This window comes from Pangasianodon hypophthalmus, chromosome 13, assembly GCF_027358585.1.
Source record: "Pangasianodon hypophthalmus isolate fPanHyp1 chromosome 13, fPanHyp1.pri, whole genome shotgun sequence".
Classification (NCBI taxonomy): Eukaryota; Metazoa; Chordata; class Actinopteri; order Siluriformes; family Pangasiidae; genus Pangasianodon; species Pangasianodon hypophthalmus.
This window is the reverse complement of record NC_069722.1, coordinates 9,139,312-9,158,263: the sequence shown is the minus strand read 5'-3', so window position 1 is coordinate 9,158,263 and position 18,952 is coordinate 9,139,312. Positions and strand designations below refer to the sequence as shown.

Below are 18,952 nucleotides of genomic sequence, written 5' to 3'. Positions count from 1 at the left end.
CTTGAGTACCTTGACATGACATTTTGTTCTTTCATTCTTTTTTTTAAACACAATAAACTAAATACCACTTTAGTCATATTCTAACGTGGTATGTGGCTAATAGTCGTCTCTCATTGAGAATTACTAATTGCCAACTTTCCTCCCTGCAGCCTGCAGTAGAAGGCAATGATGAAAAGGGGAAGGATGGAGGAAACGAAGTGACTAGGAGTCAGACTTCTGCAGTGCCGCAAGACCATGCAAGCACTACAGATCCTATGGAAACCGTTCAACCTCAATCAGTTTGCACTGGCAGAAAATTCAACCTCCTTCCTCTGCAGTCATCTGGTGCTGCTACCATCCACAGCACAACTCTTACAAGAACTGATTCAAAATCAGACAGTAGTTTTAGTTTGCAGCCTAGAATTGTTCTAGATCCAGTTATAGCTGAATCCAGCCACTCTACATCATCTGAAGGGGGTGAATTTAAAACAGTAATTGTGGAAACTAGTGACATTCAGCTGCACCAAATGCCTGACTTAGAAACGAATTATGCTGCTACAGGTGGGCAGATGAAGAGTCATCTTCCTCAAACTCCACTTGAAAACTCAATCCCTTATGCCAGCCAAAACACATTGGCTGAGACAGATCATCCAGCTGTTGTTTGTGTTAAAGTAGGTTCAGTTCATAAATATCATGAAAATACTTCCTGCTCTGAAAAGCTGCTTGTCAGTATAGGGGACCAGCAGACCTCAGAGTCCCCAGAACACAGAAAGTCTGAAATTTGCAAAAGGAAGGGTCAGGTAGAAAGCCGAGAGTACTCTTTGTTTGATGTGAAGCAGCACAAGGTGCGATCTGACCCAGAACTTCTGGAAATGGATATAGAATCACAACAGTCAGGAAGCCAAATTCAAACCCATGGAAAGTCAAGGTTTCTTGGTATTGTAAAAGCTAAAAATATTCCAGCCCACTCTGAATATCTAAAATGTGGCATTGATCGAGCTTGTATTTCTGATAAAAAGTTCACTGACGTAGCTCTGACAACAGTTCCAGAATATGTCTCAAATGAATCAAGTTCCAGTGCCATACATCAAGTGTCTCATACTGAGTCAGGCTATATGATCCTCTCAGATGTTAGCGATGATGATGAGTGGGCAATTGTGTCCAATAACCCTGATGAGAAGAAAGACAAGAAAACCTTGAAAATCTCTACCCCGCTACCTGAGGGGTTGGCTGACGCAGGATTCGTCCCCAGCTCTTCTCATAAAGCTGGTGACTCTGACTCAGATATAACGTTTATGTTAGAAAAGACTGGTGAACAAAATTTCCTTGATGGTATGCTCACTAACAGAGATGAGATGGCAGCCACTTCTGTCCAACATACAGAAGAGCCAAGTTCCACAGGGCAGAAGAGGTGGTTTACATGTTTGGCATGTGGTTTAACATTTGCTGGTGAGGCCTCCTTGACACAGCACATGAAGGTGCACTCTGTGTCTGCGGGGACCTACCAGAAGTCACACGCCTTCAAGACACTCAAGAAGAGGGTCAAGAACAATGAAACAAAGATTAAACAACAAGTTGCCCAAGTTCAGGTATGCGACTCCATCAAAGGAAAGAGTGCTACAAAAACTAGCAAAATTATAAAATAGCTGTCATTGTTCAATATATGGTCATATAGAATGACAAGTGTAGCAGTGACCTGGGGTTAATGTGTCATTCATAGCTATTTTACGTAATGTATCTTGAGCCTTGTATATATTTAATTAGAAAGAATATTGATCCATACATTTTTTTGTATTCTCTTAAACCTTCCCTTTCTGAAGACATCAGAAGTAGGTAGTGCTGATTCAACAGACAACTCTGAAATCTCAGGAAAAAGCGACTCAACACTGATAAATGTCAAAACAGCTACGTTATCTGGAAGTTGCCCAGACACTGGTGCAACCAGTCGAAGTTCCAGAGCAGGCTCAAAGACTGTTGACCGAAAATCAAAGAAAGAAAAAAGAACTCTGCACTGTTGTTATTGTGGGAAAGCTTGTGAAAAAATAGAACTGCATCTCATGCATGATCACCCAAAGGAACCTAAGGTGATAGAAGCTTTGCATTTTAGCAACACCTTAGAAGAAAGGAAGAGGTTATTGAGGCTTCTTTGCAGTAACAAAAAGCTGAAACATGATTACACTACTAGGAACAAAAAGGATGAAGATTTTGTTCATTGCATCTTTTGTCAGGGGTATTATCAGCGAAGTCAGTTTTGGAAACATGCTTTAATATGTGAGCAGAAACAACCAAAAGAGTTCATTCTAACTGAACCTGGCAGCAGTACAGATCTTCCCAACACTAGCCTAAGATCAAGGCCCAGCTTAGCACAGAAAACCTTTGATCCAGAATCTGGGAATCTCATCAAAGATATCTTCTGCAATACTGTACAACAGGCCATTCCAGAGTCAGTGAATCTTCCTTCACCTAAAGCTGAACACTACACTACACACTACTTATATTCCATTTCACCTGTTTCAGAAACTAGCAGTACTGAGAGAAACCCAATTCCTGATCATGGATCAGAGAGCCTGTCCATTGTATGCACTGGTAACAGCTCAGCAATGATGAATCTTGATTCAGAATGTTCTGGACCGCTCGTTCTAGATTCATTCCACGGTGCACTGGAGCATTCCTGTACTCCAGTTCAGGAGTCTTGCCCCAGCGTAGTACAGGAAGCTCTTACTGAGAATCAAAATGTAACCTGTCCCTCACTTAGAACAAAGGGCATTTCAGAAAAAGAACACCAGTCCACTTTGGAACCTGAAAACAGGCTCAATAACATCCTACAACCCCATACCCCAGTTTTAAACAGTTCTTACCTCTTAGACACGTGGAGCCGCAATCTACAACAAAACGCTGATCAAGATTGTCAGAGTTCCTTTACGCAAACATTAGTTTGCAGTGGAAAACATGTTACTCCTCAAGAATCAGTGAGCCATATACATACTGGCAGCAGTGATTCACAACCAAACACTAATCTAAAATCAGACTGGACTGCCATACCAGCAACTGTAAGTGTGGACTTGGAGCAAAGCCTTGCCTCTGATACAGAACCAGAGAGAACCGCCATAATGATGCCACAACTTAGATCGGAGAGGATTGCAAAAAGTAATCCTCATTCAGAGTCAACGAATTGTCTAATTGCAAACTTTTTTAGCAGTGATGCACAGAAAATTGTTAATCCAGAAACAGGAAACATTTCCCTTCAAGTTTTTGGAAATGATGAACATAGAGCCCCAGACATAGAATCACACTGTCGTCTAATTCCAAATCATATTCCTAGAGAAAAACAACAAACCACCGATCCAGAAACATACAATGCAGCACAAATGCAGTTTGATTCTGAAGGTCACATCAGAGATGACACAGAAGAGGGTGGTAAATGTACTGGCCAAGTCAGTGATTTGAAACCTCTTGGCTTAAATTCCACAACAGTAAAGCGGAGATGGGACAGTCGGAGCAGGGATACAAAGAGAAGACGACAAAGTGGCCCCTTGCAGGTACACTTACTTTGTTAATTGTTTGTGGATCTTGAATAAATAAGGTTTGATCATGTACTCTGTTGTTTTATTTTAAGGGTTTTGGTACGGATTTACTGTGCCAGGGTTATCGGGGTAATCTAAACTATATATACTAGATAATATAATAGTGTAATGAGAAACTATGTGAAAATTTACATTAATAATAAGTGGCTTACTATATAAATTATGAGAATTATGAGAATGACTGAGACATAATTTGTGGTCAGTACTAATGCACAATTGGTATTTGTTAATGGTGATACAAAAAGAACCTTAAGGTCCATAAAGTGTGCTAAATAAGGGTGTAAAGATTCATCATGACACGATGCATCTCAATGCATGTGATGATCTGCATCGTGGAAATGTGCGATTCAGATTGTGGAAATCAGCATTCTGTTAATTATGCAACTAACACAGATGCACTGTTTGAAAACCTGAGGTCCCTATCCGCACAACCCTTACGAGCTAAATATATATAGAGAGAGCATGCTGGTCACATGATCGCATTCTTTCATGGAGAGCCTGCACCAGTACTGGGAATCATCTGCACTTGTGAAGTGACCGATAGCTCCGGATCACAACAGCCAACACACAGTATAGGTTATTTTGTTACACAACCATGTTATAACCATTAAAAAGAGCTCTTTAATAGCTTTCAAACCACATCATCCCTGATTTTGGAGCGTCATTTCCGGTTAAAATGACACCTCAGGCGCAGCCGCGGAACTCATTAAGTTTCAATCGATCGTTTTCCCCAGGTCAGAGACTTTGTTTATTCAATCACATTTTTTGGAGAATATATATACAGTCAGGTCACAATCTGACACAATATTTGTCACACCACAAGGGGTTTACCAAAAATATTGCATTGACCGTTTAGGAATTACAGCCATTTTTACAGAGTCCCTCCATTTTCACAGGCTCAAAAGTATTTGGGCAAACTAACATAATCATAAATGTTAGAATTATTTTTAATATTTGGAGGTAAATCCTTTGTAGTCAATGACTGCCTGAAATCTGTAACCCATGGACATTACCAAATGTTGAGTTTCCTCCCTTGATATACTTTGCCAGGCCTTTACTGTAGCCGCCTTCAGTAGCTGCTTGTTTGTGGGTCTTTCTGCCTTCAGTTTTGTCTTCAGTAAGTGAAAAGCATGCTCGCTTGGGTTGAGTTGAGGTGACTGACTCGGCCATTTAAGAACATTCCATTTCAAAACTGTTGTGTTGCTTTCGTGGTACGTTTTGGGTCATTAACATCTGTACTGTGAAGCGCTGCCCTATCAGTTCTGCAGCATTTGACTGAATCTGAGCAGAAAGTATAGCTCTGTATAGTTCTGAATTCACTGAAGGAACTATAAGGAGGAAACAGGCCACACCTGGCCACAAAACTGCTTATCAGTCGATTGTCCAATTACTTTTTGTGAAAATCTGGAGGGAATGGAGGGACTGTAATTCCTAAATGGTTAATGCAGTATTTTTTGTGAAACCCCTTGAATTAAAGCTGAAAGTCTACACTTCATTCACATCTTGATTGCTTTATTTCAAATCCATTGTGGTGGTGGGTCATGGGTACCCAAGGCTCACTGATGCGTGTGTGGAGGGAAGGCTAGCCCGTCTGGTCTGATCACACAGAAGAGCTACTGTAGCAGAAATTTCTGAAAAAGTTGATGCTGGCTATGATAAAAAGTTGTCAGAACACACAGTGCATCTCAGCTTGCTGTGTATAGGGCTGTGTAACCGCAGACCGGTCAGAGTGCCCATGCTGACCCCTGTCCACTGCCAAAAGCACCTACAATGGGCACGTGAGCATCAGAGCTGGACCAAGGAGCAGTGGAAGAAGGTGGCCTGGTCTGATGAATCATGTTTTCGTTTACATCATGTGGACGGCCGAGTGCGTGTGCGTCGCTTCCCTGGGGAAAAGATGGCACCAGGATGCACTGTGGGAAGAAGGCAAGCCGGTGGAGGCAGTGTGATGCTCTGGGCAATGATCTGCTGGGAAACCTTGGGTCCTGGCATTCATGTGGATGTTACTTTGACACGTATCACCTACCTAAACATTGTTGCAGACCAAGTACACCCCTTCATGGCAACTATATTTGCATGGCAGTGGCCTCTCAGCAGGATAATGTGCCCTGCCACACTACAAAAATTGTTCAGGAATGGTTTGAAGAACATGACAAAGTGTTCAAGGCGTGTGTGTGTGTTTTAAGATATGGTGAGCCTGTAGTACATTTTGTTTACAATATTAAATCTCTGTAATCAAACTGAATCGAAACATGAGTCAAATAGGATTGTGACCAGAGTGTACACTCCTAGTGCTAATACACTGTGTAATCATATGACTGTCTGAAGCACTGAAAAAGCACCTCTGAAGAAAAATTCTGTGAATAGCTTTTTTTGACACGATCATAAACACTGCATTTTAAAAATGTATATTTACAGCACTTAAATTCAGTCTTTGCTGTATGTAGCCATTTCACATGAGAACAGCTGAATCTCTGCACATATTAATAAAGACACTTAAACGTAAAACACTTAAATGTGCATATGCTCTAATGTTTTCCTACTTTCTCAGCTTAATCTTGTATATTTTCCCTGTAGCAAACATCAGCAGAAGAGAGAAAAGAACCACCAGTCACTTGCCAAACTCCTGAGATGAAGTGCGGTTTGCAAATATCTGATGTCTGGAACAGTTTGAAAAACAGCAAAAGAAAACCTAAATTAAAGCTGAAGAAAAAACATTACTGCTTATATTGTAAGAAACCTTCCCCCCGAATGACACAGCATCTCCTATCAGCACATGCTAGAGAACCAGAGGTGGCAAAGGCCCTTAGTTATGACAAGAAGTCAAAGGAAAGGAAACAGTTGCTGGATCTTCTGCAGAGCAAAGGAAACCTCTTGCACAAAGATGTGGGTTTAAGTATACCTTTAAGTGAAGAACTACTACCAGCTAATCAAGCGAGTTCTCCTAATTCACAAAGGTCATGCACTTCCAAACAGGAAAATCCTAATCCTGAATCTGTTAGCACCCGTGTTTCAGACACTCGTCACAGTGCAGCACAGCTTCACGCTGACACAGAGTCTGCAGGTTCTCCCTGTCAAGACTTGGGGTTAGGTGGTGAACAACTACTTGCTGAATCACAAAATGATCTCACTCCAGACACCAGCTTGGACACTGGTCGAACAAGAAACGACCATGTGCACAAAAATCCAACCTGCAGCTCTCCAGCCTACGACCAGACTGAAACAAGTGAGGACAAGAAAACTGACGCTGAACAAAGCAGCCGGAAAGAACCCATGGTAGAGAATAGGAGGAGGAGCTCTCGTATTCAAGCTCGGGTAAATCATATTCTAGTTGTTAGATTCTTACATTACTGCTGAAGACATGGTAGCTATATTTTCATATTCATCATATATTTCATCAATTTTATTTACTGATTTATTGTCAAATTTCTACTGCAGTAGCCTAAATCCTGAGCAAAATAAAAGCTATTTAGTATAAAATGTTTATTATTTTAGGGTGCCAAGAGGGCAGTGTGCTTACAGAGTTAAAGGAATCCAGCAATATTAACAGCTGGTTAAATAATTAGTCATGACAGTGTTTCAGCTCATAAGCCACCCATGTGCACACTATGTGTAATGCTTCTGTGGCATGTTTTGGGCAAGACGCTGAATACAGCCATGACTCACTCAACCCATTTATTCACTTCATATATTTGTTTAGTAATATTAATCACTACATAATATTAAATATTTGTTTATATAACATATATGTTCCTTCTCTCACATTGATCTCTCTTTTTGCTTCTGTAGACTCACTGTGCTTCAGGCTCTGCTTTTCGCAGTGCTTACCCAAGTGCAAACACAGAATTTACAATTGTTCTTAAATCAAAAATACACTGAGAAACAAATCAAGATCGTGATTTTAATGCAATTTTTTTGTGCAGCCCTAATTTCATATATATTTTTGTTTTAGAATAAGCATGTTGTTTTGATATAGCAGCTTAATTCTGGCACTAGATAAAGTTACTATATTGCTGGTTGTGAAACAAATGGCTTTTTAATGACAATGTAGATTTTATGTTGGTTTTTAGATGTTTCCAAACAAGGGAGGTTGCAAGGGCTACATTTAACTTACCTGTAATTTGTGTCTCTTTCCATACAAAGCCAATGAGAGGGAAGGACAGCCCTGAAGCGGAGAGCATGTCACACAGCTCAAAACTGCACGTTTGTCAGTACTGCACCGCTACGTTCTGCAGTCCCTACCACCTTCGCAGACATGAATACACTCACACAGGTCAGTTAACAGAATTAAAATATTTATTCCCCTTAAAACATGCAGTTGTTAATTTCATGTTTACTTAGTACCAGTTTTCTTTTGCTTTTGTAGATGAAAGGCCTTACTGGTGCAGCCAGTGTAATATAGGCTTTATTCAGAAATACCGCTATCGAAACCACAGAATGACCCACCACGGTGAGTCCGAGGTACCAGGTAAACGTTCAGGCAATAGCTTTACAGGGTTTTACAATGTTTTTTTGTTATTCAGGAGAGAGACAGTCAAGCAAGTACAAAGATCCATCAAAAAGGTGCAAAAAACAATCTCACTGTGGAGAGAAGCCAGTGGAGATTGAGCTCCATCAACAGGTGTATTAGATGTCGCCTAATTATTTTTTTTGTGTGTGTAAATGTCATCTTGACATGACAGTGCTGGGAAAATGTACCATTTCATTCATTATATTTTTGCATGCAGCAATTGGACGACAGCACTGCAGCTACATCTGAGCTTTCCAGCAACGCTGAGGAAAGACCTGACTTGACAGACGGAGGTAAGAAAAATGTACATATAATAAAATATATATAATATATATATAATAAAACATACACGTACCTTTACTCTGAGAACCCACAAAGCACAAAATTGTAGGCTCTCAAACACATTTATGGTCACAAGAAAACTATAAGAACTGGACAGCTGCAACCTGTTTTCACTGATATACTGTATATTAATGTTTGTGTAGGTTTATAGATGCAAGCAAAATAGAGGTGGTGTAGGTAATAAAACATTATTATCCAGGGTATATCTATAGTGCTATAGTGGTCTAGTAGTAAGATAAGACGATATCTTAGCAAGAAATTGGACATATCTTGATAAGATTCTCTTCGGCAGAATTCAAATCACCGGTATATACATATCTTTGATTATATTTGTTATTTTTGCATTAAAATGTGGTCTGACTTCTTCTGTTTCAGACACAGGAAGTTTGAGGAAGATCCACAATGAATAATTACCTGATTGCAGACAGGTATCAGACAGTTTATCTCAGAAATGGTGCCTCAAGAAGCATTTGCAACATAGAATGGTATGATATTAAGAACATTAGCTTAGAAGCATATTGTGAAAATATTTTTTTATAAATGGAGACAAATTCATTATTTGTATTTTTTGTTTACATTAGATTTTATATGTTGCTTAATCCGATATTTTGATCAGAGGATCGTTACAAAACACTGACGAAAAGTATGTTCATTTTACTGTATCATCTAGGTGCTTATTGGTGTGCATAATTACAAGCGTCACAAAAATTAAAAAGACAGCAAGTGAGTGTGATGGAGTTTTGTAGTAGCAGAATCATTCCTTTTCTTGTGTATTCTTGTTGAGCAGGAAGTGAAGCACAGTTCTAAAAGTTCAAATAGGGGTTTCTACACAATTAAAGGAAATCTACATGTTGGACTGTAATCCTAAGTGCTTCCACCTTTACAATGGTGTAGCACAACACAGAGTTAAGAAAAATAGTTGGCATGTGGGAGAATGGTATGGTTTCCTTCTTTTTAATGTTTGATTTGGTTTTTATAGGAGAAAGCATGACTGCCTGAGGACTACTAGTTTGCCTAGTGTTTACTGATGAATTAGTGCCTCCACTGCTTTTATGTCTGGAAATTTTAATTTCTCAATTTATATATTGTCTGTATCATTACTTTTATGACATTTTGCTTATGAATCTAAAATTGGAGAGCAACATATATATTCCTTTACAGTATTTCGGGAACATCATGTATTACTGCAGCTGCTCATGGCATGTACTGTACATGAAACTTCATCACCAATGTTACCTACGTCCGCTGTAAATATGACCTGAGAAAAAAATGAAAACACCACATCTGAATTTGTAGGTTGTGTATTTTTCAATACAGAAAGTTATTCATTTTTGTAACCAGACATTCCACGTGTCAATCACTCAAAAGCCAGTAGGTTCACTTTGACCTAAAGATCTAGTAGCTCCTCAAGCCACCATCCAAAACCTGTTGTACAGTGTGAACAGGAGATAAAAATAAGAAGTGGTGTTTGATATGAATGTCAGCACAGTGATTCTTCAAATGCTCCCGTTAGCAGTGCTGCCTACTACCATAGGAAGAAGAGAGGGTAAGAGGAAGAAAACAGGGAGTAGGAATTACCATGCTGGGAGTCCTCTAAGGGTAAGAAGTCTTTGAGCAAGGAGATGTACATAAAGATTCATGATCCACTCAATAGTTTCAACATGCAGCAAAACCTTTGCCCAGGCTAAGGTTGATTTAGATGCTTCCCCTACCTGGAAGACCTCAGGAAGCAGCAGCTGACTCCTGAAAGCATAAAGCAGCATAGATGCCCACTTAGCAAAATAAACTCTACCAATGTGCTTAATTACAGCATTCCTTTATAGGCCTTGACCCTTTTTCAGTGCTTAGTGTGTTTTCAGCACCCATTATATCTCTGAAATCCAACACAGTGGCTCTCGAAGTGGTCAAACGGTTCAGGAATGCTATGGCAGGAGACCTAGACATGTTGGCAGTATTTGGGAGGTAGACACAAACAGTAGGAAGACTGAGTACCGACCCAGAGCCTGGATCTGGTTATCATCCCAGGACCTCAACCTCAGGTTGCCATGTTGTAGACTCAGGCAAATCATAAGAAAAATGAACCCAGTCACCAACATCTCACCCTTATTTTCTGTCTAAACTCAAACCCTAGACCTAAATTGAGTTTAAATACAATCATATGAAGAATTTCTTTTCTCCATCGGCATAAGGGAATAAAAGGACAGGCACATTTATGAACAAGCTGCCACAGTTAAAAATTGTCATGACTGTAAAGAACTTGTTCCCCAAAATTCAAACTGAATAACAACCTGTCAGTTCTGGGGGTGGCCTATGATGCATCAGTTGTGTCCACAGCCACTCCAGGACACCCCTTAGAGCCACCCCTGGTAATTCTACATTATAATCGGATAGAGTAATAATAGAGTAATAATAATAGAGTAGACTGGGTTTTCTAGTTTGAGAATATCTGTTTCAGATGCTTCACATCTCTGATGCAAGATTTTCATTCAAGTAGTCTACATGCTAAAACAAAAGCATTTTTAATCTGCACTCCTGTTTTTACATATTAAAAGAATAAACTGACAGTATAATTAATGATAGTGTCCTTTTAACATTGTAATTTCTCTTTTGATGTGTGTGTGTGTGGGTGTGTGTGGGAACTGGTCTCTGCCAGACCTGTCTAGAAGCTTCATTAATGTTACAGACTGGGAACAGACACAAATAGCTAGCCGAATAATGAGAGACAGTCACCCTATCATTCACACCTTTCATATAAATAAAAAACAAATATCAAAAACACACACACACAGCCAAGAGTCAGTTCAAAACATTCTGATGATGAATGGTAAAATAAAATAACTTTAAGGTATAATATATAATAGAATATTATATATTATATATAATAGAATATTGCAATATGGCCAGTAATCTCATTTTAATCAGACAAACCTGATTGTGTACAGCAATAAAGGTGCATCTGCACTGAATGTCAGGCATCTGGTAGATTTATAAGCATAAGGTCACTGGAATATTAGCATCAGAAAAATCAAATTTACACAATTGTGTGTGTGTGTGTGTTGAGCTTCAGGACTAGTAATGTTTAGATTTGTCTGTGGTTGAGATTATTTTTCCTGTCCAGTAGGTGGCAGTAGAGAATCAAGAATAAATACCAAATACCTTCCTACTTCCTACATAGACGCACTACAAAGGGTATGAATTAATACCTTGTGCGCCCTATGTAGTGCCCTAAACATCTAACACTGAGCGGTTTGGGGTTCAGCCCTGGTGTGGAATAACGTCACAGCAAGCGAGTGCACTAGACCAGATATTCGCTATTATTTCACAAGAGGGAAAAGCAGTAAAATGACTAAATTAGACGAGTTAAACGTGTTCCTGAGTGAGAGACTGTCGGCGGCGGTGAATGAGATTCTCGACACAGTGAGCAGGATGATGCAGGAGTACGAGGAGGAAACGGCTCGGATACGCAAAGAGAACGACTATCTGAAGGAAATGTTAAAGCTCACAGGATGGAGTTTTACAGAAATAAATCCGGGTAGGATTAATAAAATGCAAATACAGCTCTTTTTCTTCTCAGGAAGATGACTGTGAGGCGCCACATCTAACAAAAAGGTGCAGAAGTGGCAGAGAGAAAGAGGTGTGAGAGGCTAAATCCGCCATTGAGAGAGCTCGGGTTTGCCTCAGGTCGGTTTGGTTTGTTATGCTGCGTTCATGTGCTATGGGAATGAGCCTCCTTCCCACTTCTGAAGTGGTAATTACGACTATGTCGTGTTCACTTGCTATGTTGTCCGAAATAACCTGAAACAAGGACGACGCCAGGTTCATTCATACATATTTCTTTTTCTTTTATTTTTTTGACACCCTAGCACATATTACTCAGTTAGCTAGCTAACTGACGAGAAGGGAATTTTGATCAAATACAGGATATTTTCACGGTGTAAAAAATGTACAACATGCATACAATGGCTGCTGATTTAGTACATAAATGAATATGACCAAAACGGCAAGCGCTAACAATTAGGGGGAAAAAATGAACAAAACCTGTGAGAAACTGTACTCTCCTCCCCCAGGTTGAAAGTTTAGGACTTTTCCATCTCGGCTACTCATTTATCAAAATTATACTAATTATAACAAAATTAAGTTTCCCAGTCGTAATTACGACTTGAGGGGTCATTCATGTGCAACTTCCTAGTGGGAAACTCGTATTTACAGTAATTCGGATGGCACCTGAAGGCAGCATAACTCTCAGACCCAGCAGTCTGCTGTTTATGTGACTGAAACGCAGAAAACAGCCCTGGAATTTAATACACTTCTGAAGTAAACAGCACATATTGTTATCAGCCAAGACTTTAATACTTAATAGGTCTGCATTCAGATAGTTCAGTACTGTTAACAGAATCAGCTGTAGGAGTTTGTAGGGTTTTTAAGCGTATGTTAAGCTCAGTCTTTTGTTTATTAGAGTGGTTATTGCTTATAGTTGCTATGTAAACATGTTCCCAGATTTTTACAGATGCAGTGTTTACACTGGTCCAAAACTCTAACAGTTTAACTGGCTGTTAGTTATCTGCCAGTCTGCCTATTACTGCGTAATGACGTCATGCAAGTTACCCTATAATTATACACATATTTGTTGTGTGTTTTGGAAGTGATGATAGTGTAGGTTGATTGTGTGTGTGTGTTTTGTGTGTTTTATTTGTTCCGTTTTACTCTGTGTTTTTTGGAACTGATGATCATACAGCAGAGGTATTCAAACTGTGGGGCACACCCACAGGAATTTTTTTTTTTGGTAGGGGTAATGAGTAAAGGGTGAGATGGAAAATAGCCAAAAAAAAAAAAAAGCGTATTTCAAAGACTGTATCAGACCTGCCAAGCCTTACGCTGGGATGTACTCCAAAATAGCAACCTTTTTTCATCATAAAACCGGCAGGTGAGTCAATCGACATTTGAACAGGATGGACAGGTGTTTCGAACTGTCTGATATTATCTGATACTGTGGAAGCCCTGCCCTTTCTCACCATTTCACACCAGGAGTGATTTAGCCTGGAGAATGTTTTTTTTTTTTTTTTTTTACTTCACCAAAAAGGCTGAAACCCATCTATCCATCCATTTTCTGTACCACTTATCTTACGTGAGGTCGTCGGGAGCCTAGAGTCTATCCCAGGAGACTTAGACCATCAACCCATCACAGAGCGCACAGATGTACACACACACACACAGACAATTTAGAGATGCCAATCAGCCTACAGTGTATGACTTTAGACTGGGGGAGGAAACCAGAGTACACAGAGGAAACCCCTGAAGCACGGAGAGAACATGCAAACTCCACACAAACAGGGCAGAGGTGGGAATCGAACCCCCAACTCTGGAGGTGTGAGGCAACGGTTTTAACCACTTTTTTTGGGGGGATTGATTCTTCTACCTCATCTCCGGTTGGAACGCCGCCTTCCGCCATGCTCGTTCTCATTCTCCGTGTGAGATGCCCACGGTGCAGCACGTAAACACGTCACCAACTATATCGTCAATACTGAACCCTTAATCAGGGTTTTTTTTTTTTTCTTCAGAATTGCTCCTAAAACATGATAGAAGTGTTAATATGTTTAAAATGCTTAGGAGTTTGTCATCTAGGTTAAGTGAACAGGGTCAAAAGCATTTTAAACCTCAGGATTTCACATGATACAATTTCTATTCTTGAGGTAAAGATTAAATATTTGACAATACCACGTATCCTGCTATGATATGATTCGATTTAGTAGCCTCCGATCACTATGTGACAAACTTTGTTCAGAATCTGGAGTAGGCCTACTGTTAATTTTTTGAATAATGATGTAGAGAAGGACTATTTTAAGTATCAGAGTTACAGAAAAGTAACCTTTCTGGCATATTTACAGCCTATCAGTTTGAAATTATAAATTCACTTTTACACGTGACTACTCTGTCCTTTTTGATCAGTTGTAATTGCTAATCGATTTATGATTGTTTATGATATCGATTCATTTCAGTCGTTGCTTTTTAAATTGATACGTTGATCTGAATAATCTGATTGTTATAACCCCAATAGCCCTATAGTATTTTGTGATTGGTATCATATCCCAGCATGACCTCAACAGCCAGTGGCCAAAACCCTTTCTTGTGCATTTTAGTGGAGTTTCTGGATAGCAGCAGGCACTCACTTGGTTTTGTCCCATCGAAAACAAAATTATGTTGATCCAGAAATACAGTCTACTTGTCAAAATTATGTTCTTATGCTCTATGGGTAGAGTATCCTAGCTGTGTAATGTCATTAGTTGTCTATAGTTATACAGTATAAGAGTAAGTGTTCAAAACTGTATATAGAAATATTTGCATTTGGACTAATAGTAAACTTTTGAAGTCATGTTCATTACTGTAAGCTGATTATTGACTTGTTTGCTTTCTCATCAATATAGGTGTGCATATCTGGTCCTGTACATATGGGATCCAGCACAGTTTGATGATTTCCCTGTTCTAACAAACCTGATCCAAACAATGGGCTGGTTTAATAGGTGGGTTCACTTTGGGGTTCTGAGCTCTGGTTTGCCAGTACACATGATCCGCCTTATTGAAAGCTTGATAATAAGCTGAAGAGCTGGATCTGGTGTGTTGGGAGCTAGGAAAACTAGAGAGTGGCCAGAACAGTGGTTTAACATAACTGGAGCTGATCATTTCTTTGTTTCAGCAGGGAAATCACCAAACTGTTCTGGACTGATTCAGATCTGCACTGGAGATCCCCTGATGTGGGCTTTTCAATCCCTCACAGGTGTGTCCCTTGGAAAACAAGATGGGATGTCAAACCTGCAGCACGAATCAGAGACCTGGGAGGGCTGGTGTCAAAACCCAGAGCTGAAGGAAGAAAGCACAAGCATTAAAATAGAGCAGCCTGACCCACCATACCCTGCACATCCCGACTCCGAGGATACAGATAAATTTGTATGTAGTCCAAGCTTATTTATAACTTGTATGTAGTCCACAAGCTTATTTATACATCTGAGACCTAAATGCTGTGGAATGTATTTGGAGATTGCATTTCCTCTGCCTCCAGTTGTGGTTGAACCTATTGCACAGTGCATCCAACTGTACTATATAGCACAGGAAGGTTCAGGTTTTGGAAGCAAATACTGTTCTTCATTTACATTTACAGCATTTAGCAGACGCTCTTATCCAGGGTGATTTACAGAGCGACTTCACACTTTGCATGTGCGTATATTACAGACTAACTCGCTTGTCGAACGTTTTCATCTTTTCTCAGCTTAAATTCAAACCTTATACTCGCTAACTAGTATAACTTTCCCCTACAGCCAATTTCTGATCTGGAGATGGGTTCACCAATATCTGATGTCTGGAACAGTTTGAAAAACAGCAAAGGAAAAGCTAAATTAAAGCTGAAGAAAAAACATTACTGCTTATATTGTAAGAAACCTTCCCCCCGAATGGCACAGCATCTCCTATCAGCACATGCTAGAGAACCAGAGGTGGCAAAGGCCCTTAGTTATGACAAGAAGTCAAAGGAAAGGAAACAGTTGCTGGATCTTCTGCAGAGCAAAGGAAACCTCTTGCACAAAGATGTGGGTATGAGTAGAACCCTAGTGTCATCTAAATGGCATGCCACAGCTGGATCTAATAAGGACTATGTGCAGTGCATTTATTGTCTTGGATTATACAGCAGTAAGAGCATTGCTAATCACATAAAGAGATGCAAGCATAAATATCCATATAGAGCTAAAGCTAGCACTGCTAGTCCAATGTCCAGTACCAGCGCTTCTCAGCCAGGTACCTCTTTAAGTGAAGAACTACTACCAGCTAATCAAGCGAGTTCTCCTAATTCAAAAAGGTCATGTAGTGCCATACAGGAAAATCCTAATCCTGAATCTGTTAGCACCCGTGTTTCAGACACTCATCACAGTGCAGCACAGCTTCACACTGACACAGAATCTGCAGGTTCTCCCTGTGAAGACTTGGGGTTAGTTGGTGAACAACTACTTGCTGATCTTGAATCACAAAGTGATCTCACTTCAGACACCAGTTTGGTCAGAAACGACCATGTGCACAAAAATCCAACCTGCAGCTCTCCAGCCTACTACCAGACTGAAACAAGCAAGAGTGAGGACAAGAAAACTGACGCTGAACAAAGCAGGAGCTCTTATGTTGAAACTGAAGTAAGATATCAAGTAGTATCTTTATTCTTTAATAAGATTAGGGATTTCACCTTCAGGCATTTAATACTAAATATAGTCATGGTAAAAAGAAAGTACAGCTCAGGGCCTAAATAACACAACTGTGTGGTCCTTACTGTCTTCTGTAAACAAACAAATAACCTCAGGTTACAAAAAAAAAAAAACAGATTTCAGTATATAGTCAAATGTACACACACATCAGTGGTGTGACCTACAATATATGAAATATAAATTATTTATTGATTTATTTTTTGGTAGAATGGATTTTTTTGTGTGTGCTTTTTATTACAAGTGTTTATATATTTTGTATATCACTACTGCAAATTAGGTTTTAAACAACATTTAAAGCAGCCATTAATAAAGTCCTCATATGTAAACAAGAGGAATTGAATTCACCTTCTGCATGCAATTTACCTATAATTTGTGTCTGTTTCCATACAAAGTCAAGGGTGATCAACAGCCCTTCAGACGAGGAGGAGAGTGTAGCACAGAACACACAGCTGTCACACATCTGTCAGCACTGCAGCGCCACTTTCTGCAGTCCCTACCACCTACGCAGACATGAGTACACTCATACAAGTCAGTATGAGCAATGACATATTTCCACACCGCAAAACATGAAATTGTTTAATTCATGGTTACTTAGTTCCAGTTTTCTTTCGCTTTTGTAGATGAAAGGCCTTTCTGGTGTAGTGAGTGTAATATGGGGTTCATTCAGAAATATCGCTATCGAAACCACAGAATGATCCACCATGGTGAGTCCAGGCTCCCGTTCGTGATATGTTCAGGCAATAGTTGTACAGTGTTTTACAGTGTTTGTTTATTCTTCAGAAGAGAGACATTGCAGCGTTTACAAGGATCAATCAAGAAGGCGTAAAAGCCGATCTTCCAGTGGAGAGAAGCCGGCAGAGAGTGAGCTCCATCAACAGGTTGCCCTAGAAGCCACTTTATTTTAATGTCATTGTAATGTGATGTCATAAAGTACCGGGAAAATGTACCATTTTATTTATTTTGCATGCAGCAGTTGGCTGAGAGCACTGCAGGTACGTCTGAGCCTTTCACCGATTCCGAGGAAAGAGTTTGACTCAACAAACACAGGTAAACAAACAGCACTAGTGTTATGTACCTAATAACATTTGATTTTCTGTGAAACATTACAATCTCAAATTTTTATAGTTAGGAATTGGGGATCTGTGGCATAATTACAGGGCATTCGTGGGATTGTTTCTAAAAAAATATTTAAAATATGTTGTTAAGTTGTTAAGTTGTTAATAAGTTGTTGTTTTATTAAATGTTTCAAAATATATTTTAAATACATTTTAGACCCATTAAATTTCAGAAAAAAATGTAGGCTTACCATTTTTAAAATTAACCTATATGCTTAGTCATGCACATTCACAACTCTGTCACTAATGTAGCTCAGCTTGCTCATTCTGGAGTGTCCTGAGTCGTTATTATGCATTGTGTGCAGCACTGATGGGTTAAATAAACAAATGATAATTCAGAGTGATAATCAAATTAAGTGTAATATTAGCAATAAAACATTTACTGTTTAACATTGATGGGTAAAAAAAAATGTGTATGTCAGCGTGTAATGTGAAACGATAGTCAATGTATAAAAGCGTCACTGTGAACGTTAAAGCAATGTGAATAGCATGCAGTAAATCAAATCTAATATCGTACTGAAAATTTGATAAATTTGACATGCTGGTTTTTGAAAACATGTAGAGCAGACAACTTGTATATTATTCATATTATGCATTATTATTGTATATTGTCTGCGTCTGAGAAAATATAATATATATATATATATAGTATTCTATCAAATCAGTGGTGTATTATCAGGCCTTCAGTAGCTTTCATACATGATGTTCAAGTTTTTTAAAGCCTCGTTTGTTTCAAATACAGGAAGCTTAAGGAAGTTTCACAATGAAAGAATAACTGACTGGAAAGAAGAGAGAGAACCGGTGAATGGTGTGCCAGAGAGAGACCCGGTTTGATTAGGAATTCTGGTTCATTTTTTTTTATAAATTGTAATAATTCATATTACCCTTTAGGTACATGTTTATTGTATTGGATTTTTATATCTTGCTTAATATAGTATTTCGAAACAATGAACACTTAAATTAAGTGCAGTTACTTTTTTATGTCATCGAAATGGTTATTCTTGTGCATCATTACAAGTTCAGAATAAAAATGTCCTGAGATTTCAAGTGTGTGAGTTTTCTAGAGCAGAATCATTTCTTTTATTGTGTGTGTGTGTGTGTGTGTGTGTGTGTGTGTAAACGAGCGCCACCAGTGCTACTCTGTGCTACTCATTTCTAAGAAGTGAAAATACAAGACGACCTGTT

The 18,952-nt window shown here is 39.2% G+C and overlaps 2 protein-coding genes across 8 annotated transcripts in view; both read left to right on the top strand.

Moving 5' to 3' along the window:
• Positions 1 to 10,934, top strand: part of zgc:66474 (uncharacterized protein LOC327500 homolog) — a 22,053-nt gene extending 11,119 nt beyond the window's left edge. Inside the window, exons 9-16 of one of the 2 annotated variants that reach the window (XM_053239347.1) lie at positions 150 to 1,568; positions 1,800 to 3,518; positions 6,141 to 6,878; positions 7,707 to 7,836; positions 7,930 to 8,013; positions 8,087 to 8,184; positions 8,291 to 8,366; positions 8,791 to 10,933. In XM_053239347.1, coding sequence (XP_053095322.1) covers positions 150 to 1,568; positions 1,800 to 3,518; positions 6,141 to 6,878; positions 7,707 to 7,836; positions 7,930 to 8,013; positions 8,087 to 8,184; positions 8,291 to 8,366; positions 8,791 to 8,825 — 4,299 coding nt within the window. In that variant the 3' untranslated portion in view covers positions 8,826 to 10,933. Of the gene's footprint in view, positions 1 to 149; positions 1,569 to 1,799; positions 3,519 to 6,140; positions 6,879 to 7,706; positions 7,837 to 7,929; positions 8,014 to 8,086; positions 8,185 to 8,290; positions 8,367 to 8,790 lie in introns of both variants that reach the window. The other variant, XM_026916153.3, reaches the window with a different exon arrangement.
• Positions 10,935 to 11,524: 590 nt separating this feature from the next.
• LOC128319979 (zinc finger protein 281) lies at positions 11,525 to 18,814 on the top strand. 6 transcript variants are annotated; one of them, XM_053239464.1, is made up of 9 exons: positions 11,811 to 11,947; positions 14,838 to 14,933; positions 15,110 to 15,357; positions 15,726 to 16,583; positions 17,045 to 17,180; positions 17,273 to 17,356; positions 17,433 to 17,530; positions 17,623 to 17,699; positions 18,510 to 18,814. In XM_053239464.1, exons 3-8 carry the CDS (start codon positions 15,163 to 15,165, stop codon positions 17,683 to 17,685), a joined length of 1,434 nt encoding a protein of 477 aa, XP_053095439.1. In that variant the 5' UTR covers positions 11,811 to 11,947; positions 14,838 to 14,933; positions 15,110 to 15,162; the 3' UTR covers positions 17,686 to 17,699; positions 18,510 to 18,814. The 6 variants fall into 6 exon arrangements, with proteins under 6 accessions (XP_053095437.1, XP_053095436.1, XP_053095435.1 ...); XM_053239465.1 differs by having other exon boundaries at positions 15,107 to 15,357; XM_053239462.1 differs by lacking the exon at positions 14,838 to 14,933 and having other exon boundaries at positions 11,525 to 11,947; positions 15,107 to 15,357; positions 17,626 to 17,699.
• The last annotated feature ends 138 nt before the right edge of the window (positions 18,815 to 18,952 follow it).

Bases quoted from the DNA above. Each gene is read 5' to 3' on its own strand.
- LOC128319979 (XM_053239460.1), top strand. From the start codon at position 11,758: ATGACTAAATTAGACGAGTTAAACGTGTTCCTGAGTGAGAGACTGTCG. The intron at 11,948-15,106 runs GTAGGATTAATA...TCTTTGTTTCAG, and splicing joins TTTTACAGAAATAAATCCGG to CAGGGAAATCACCAAACTGT. The intron at 16,584-17,044 runs GTAAGATATCAA...TTCCATACAAAG, and splicing joins GCTCTTATGTTGAAACTGAA to TCAAGGGTGATCAACAGCCC.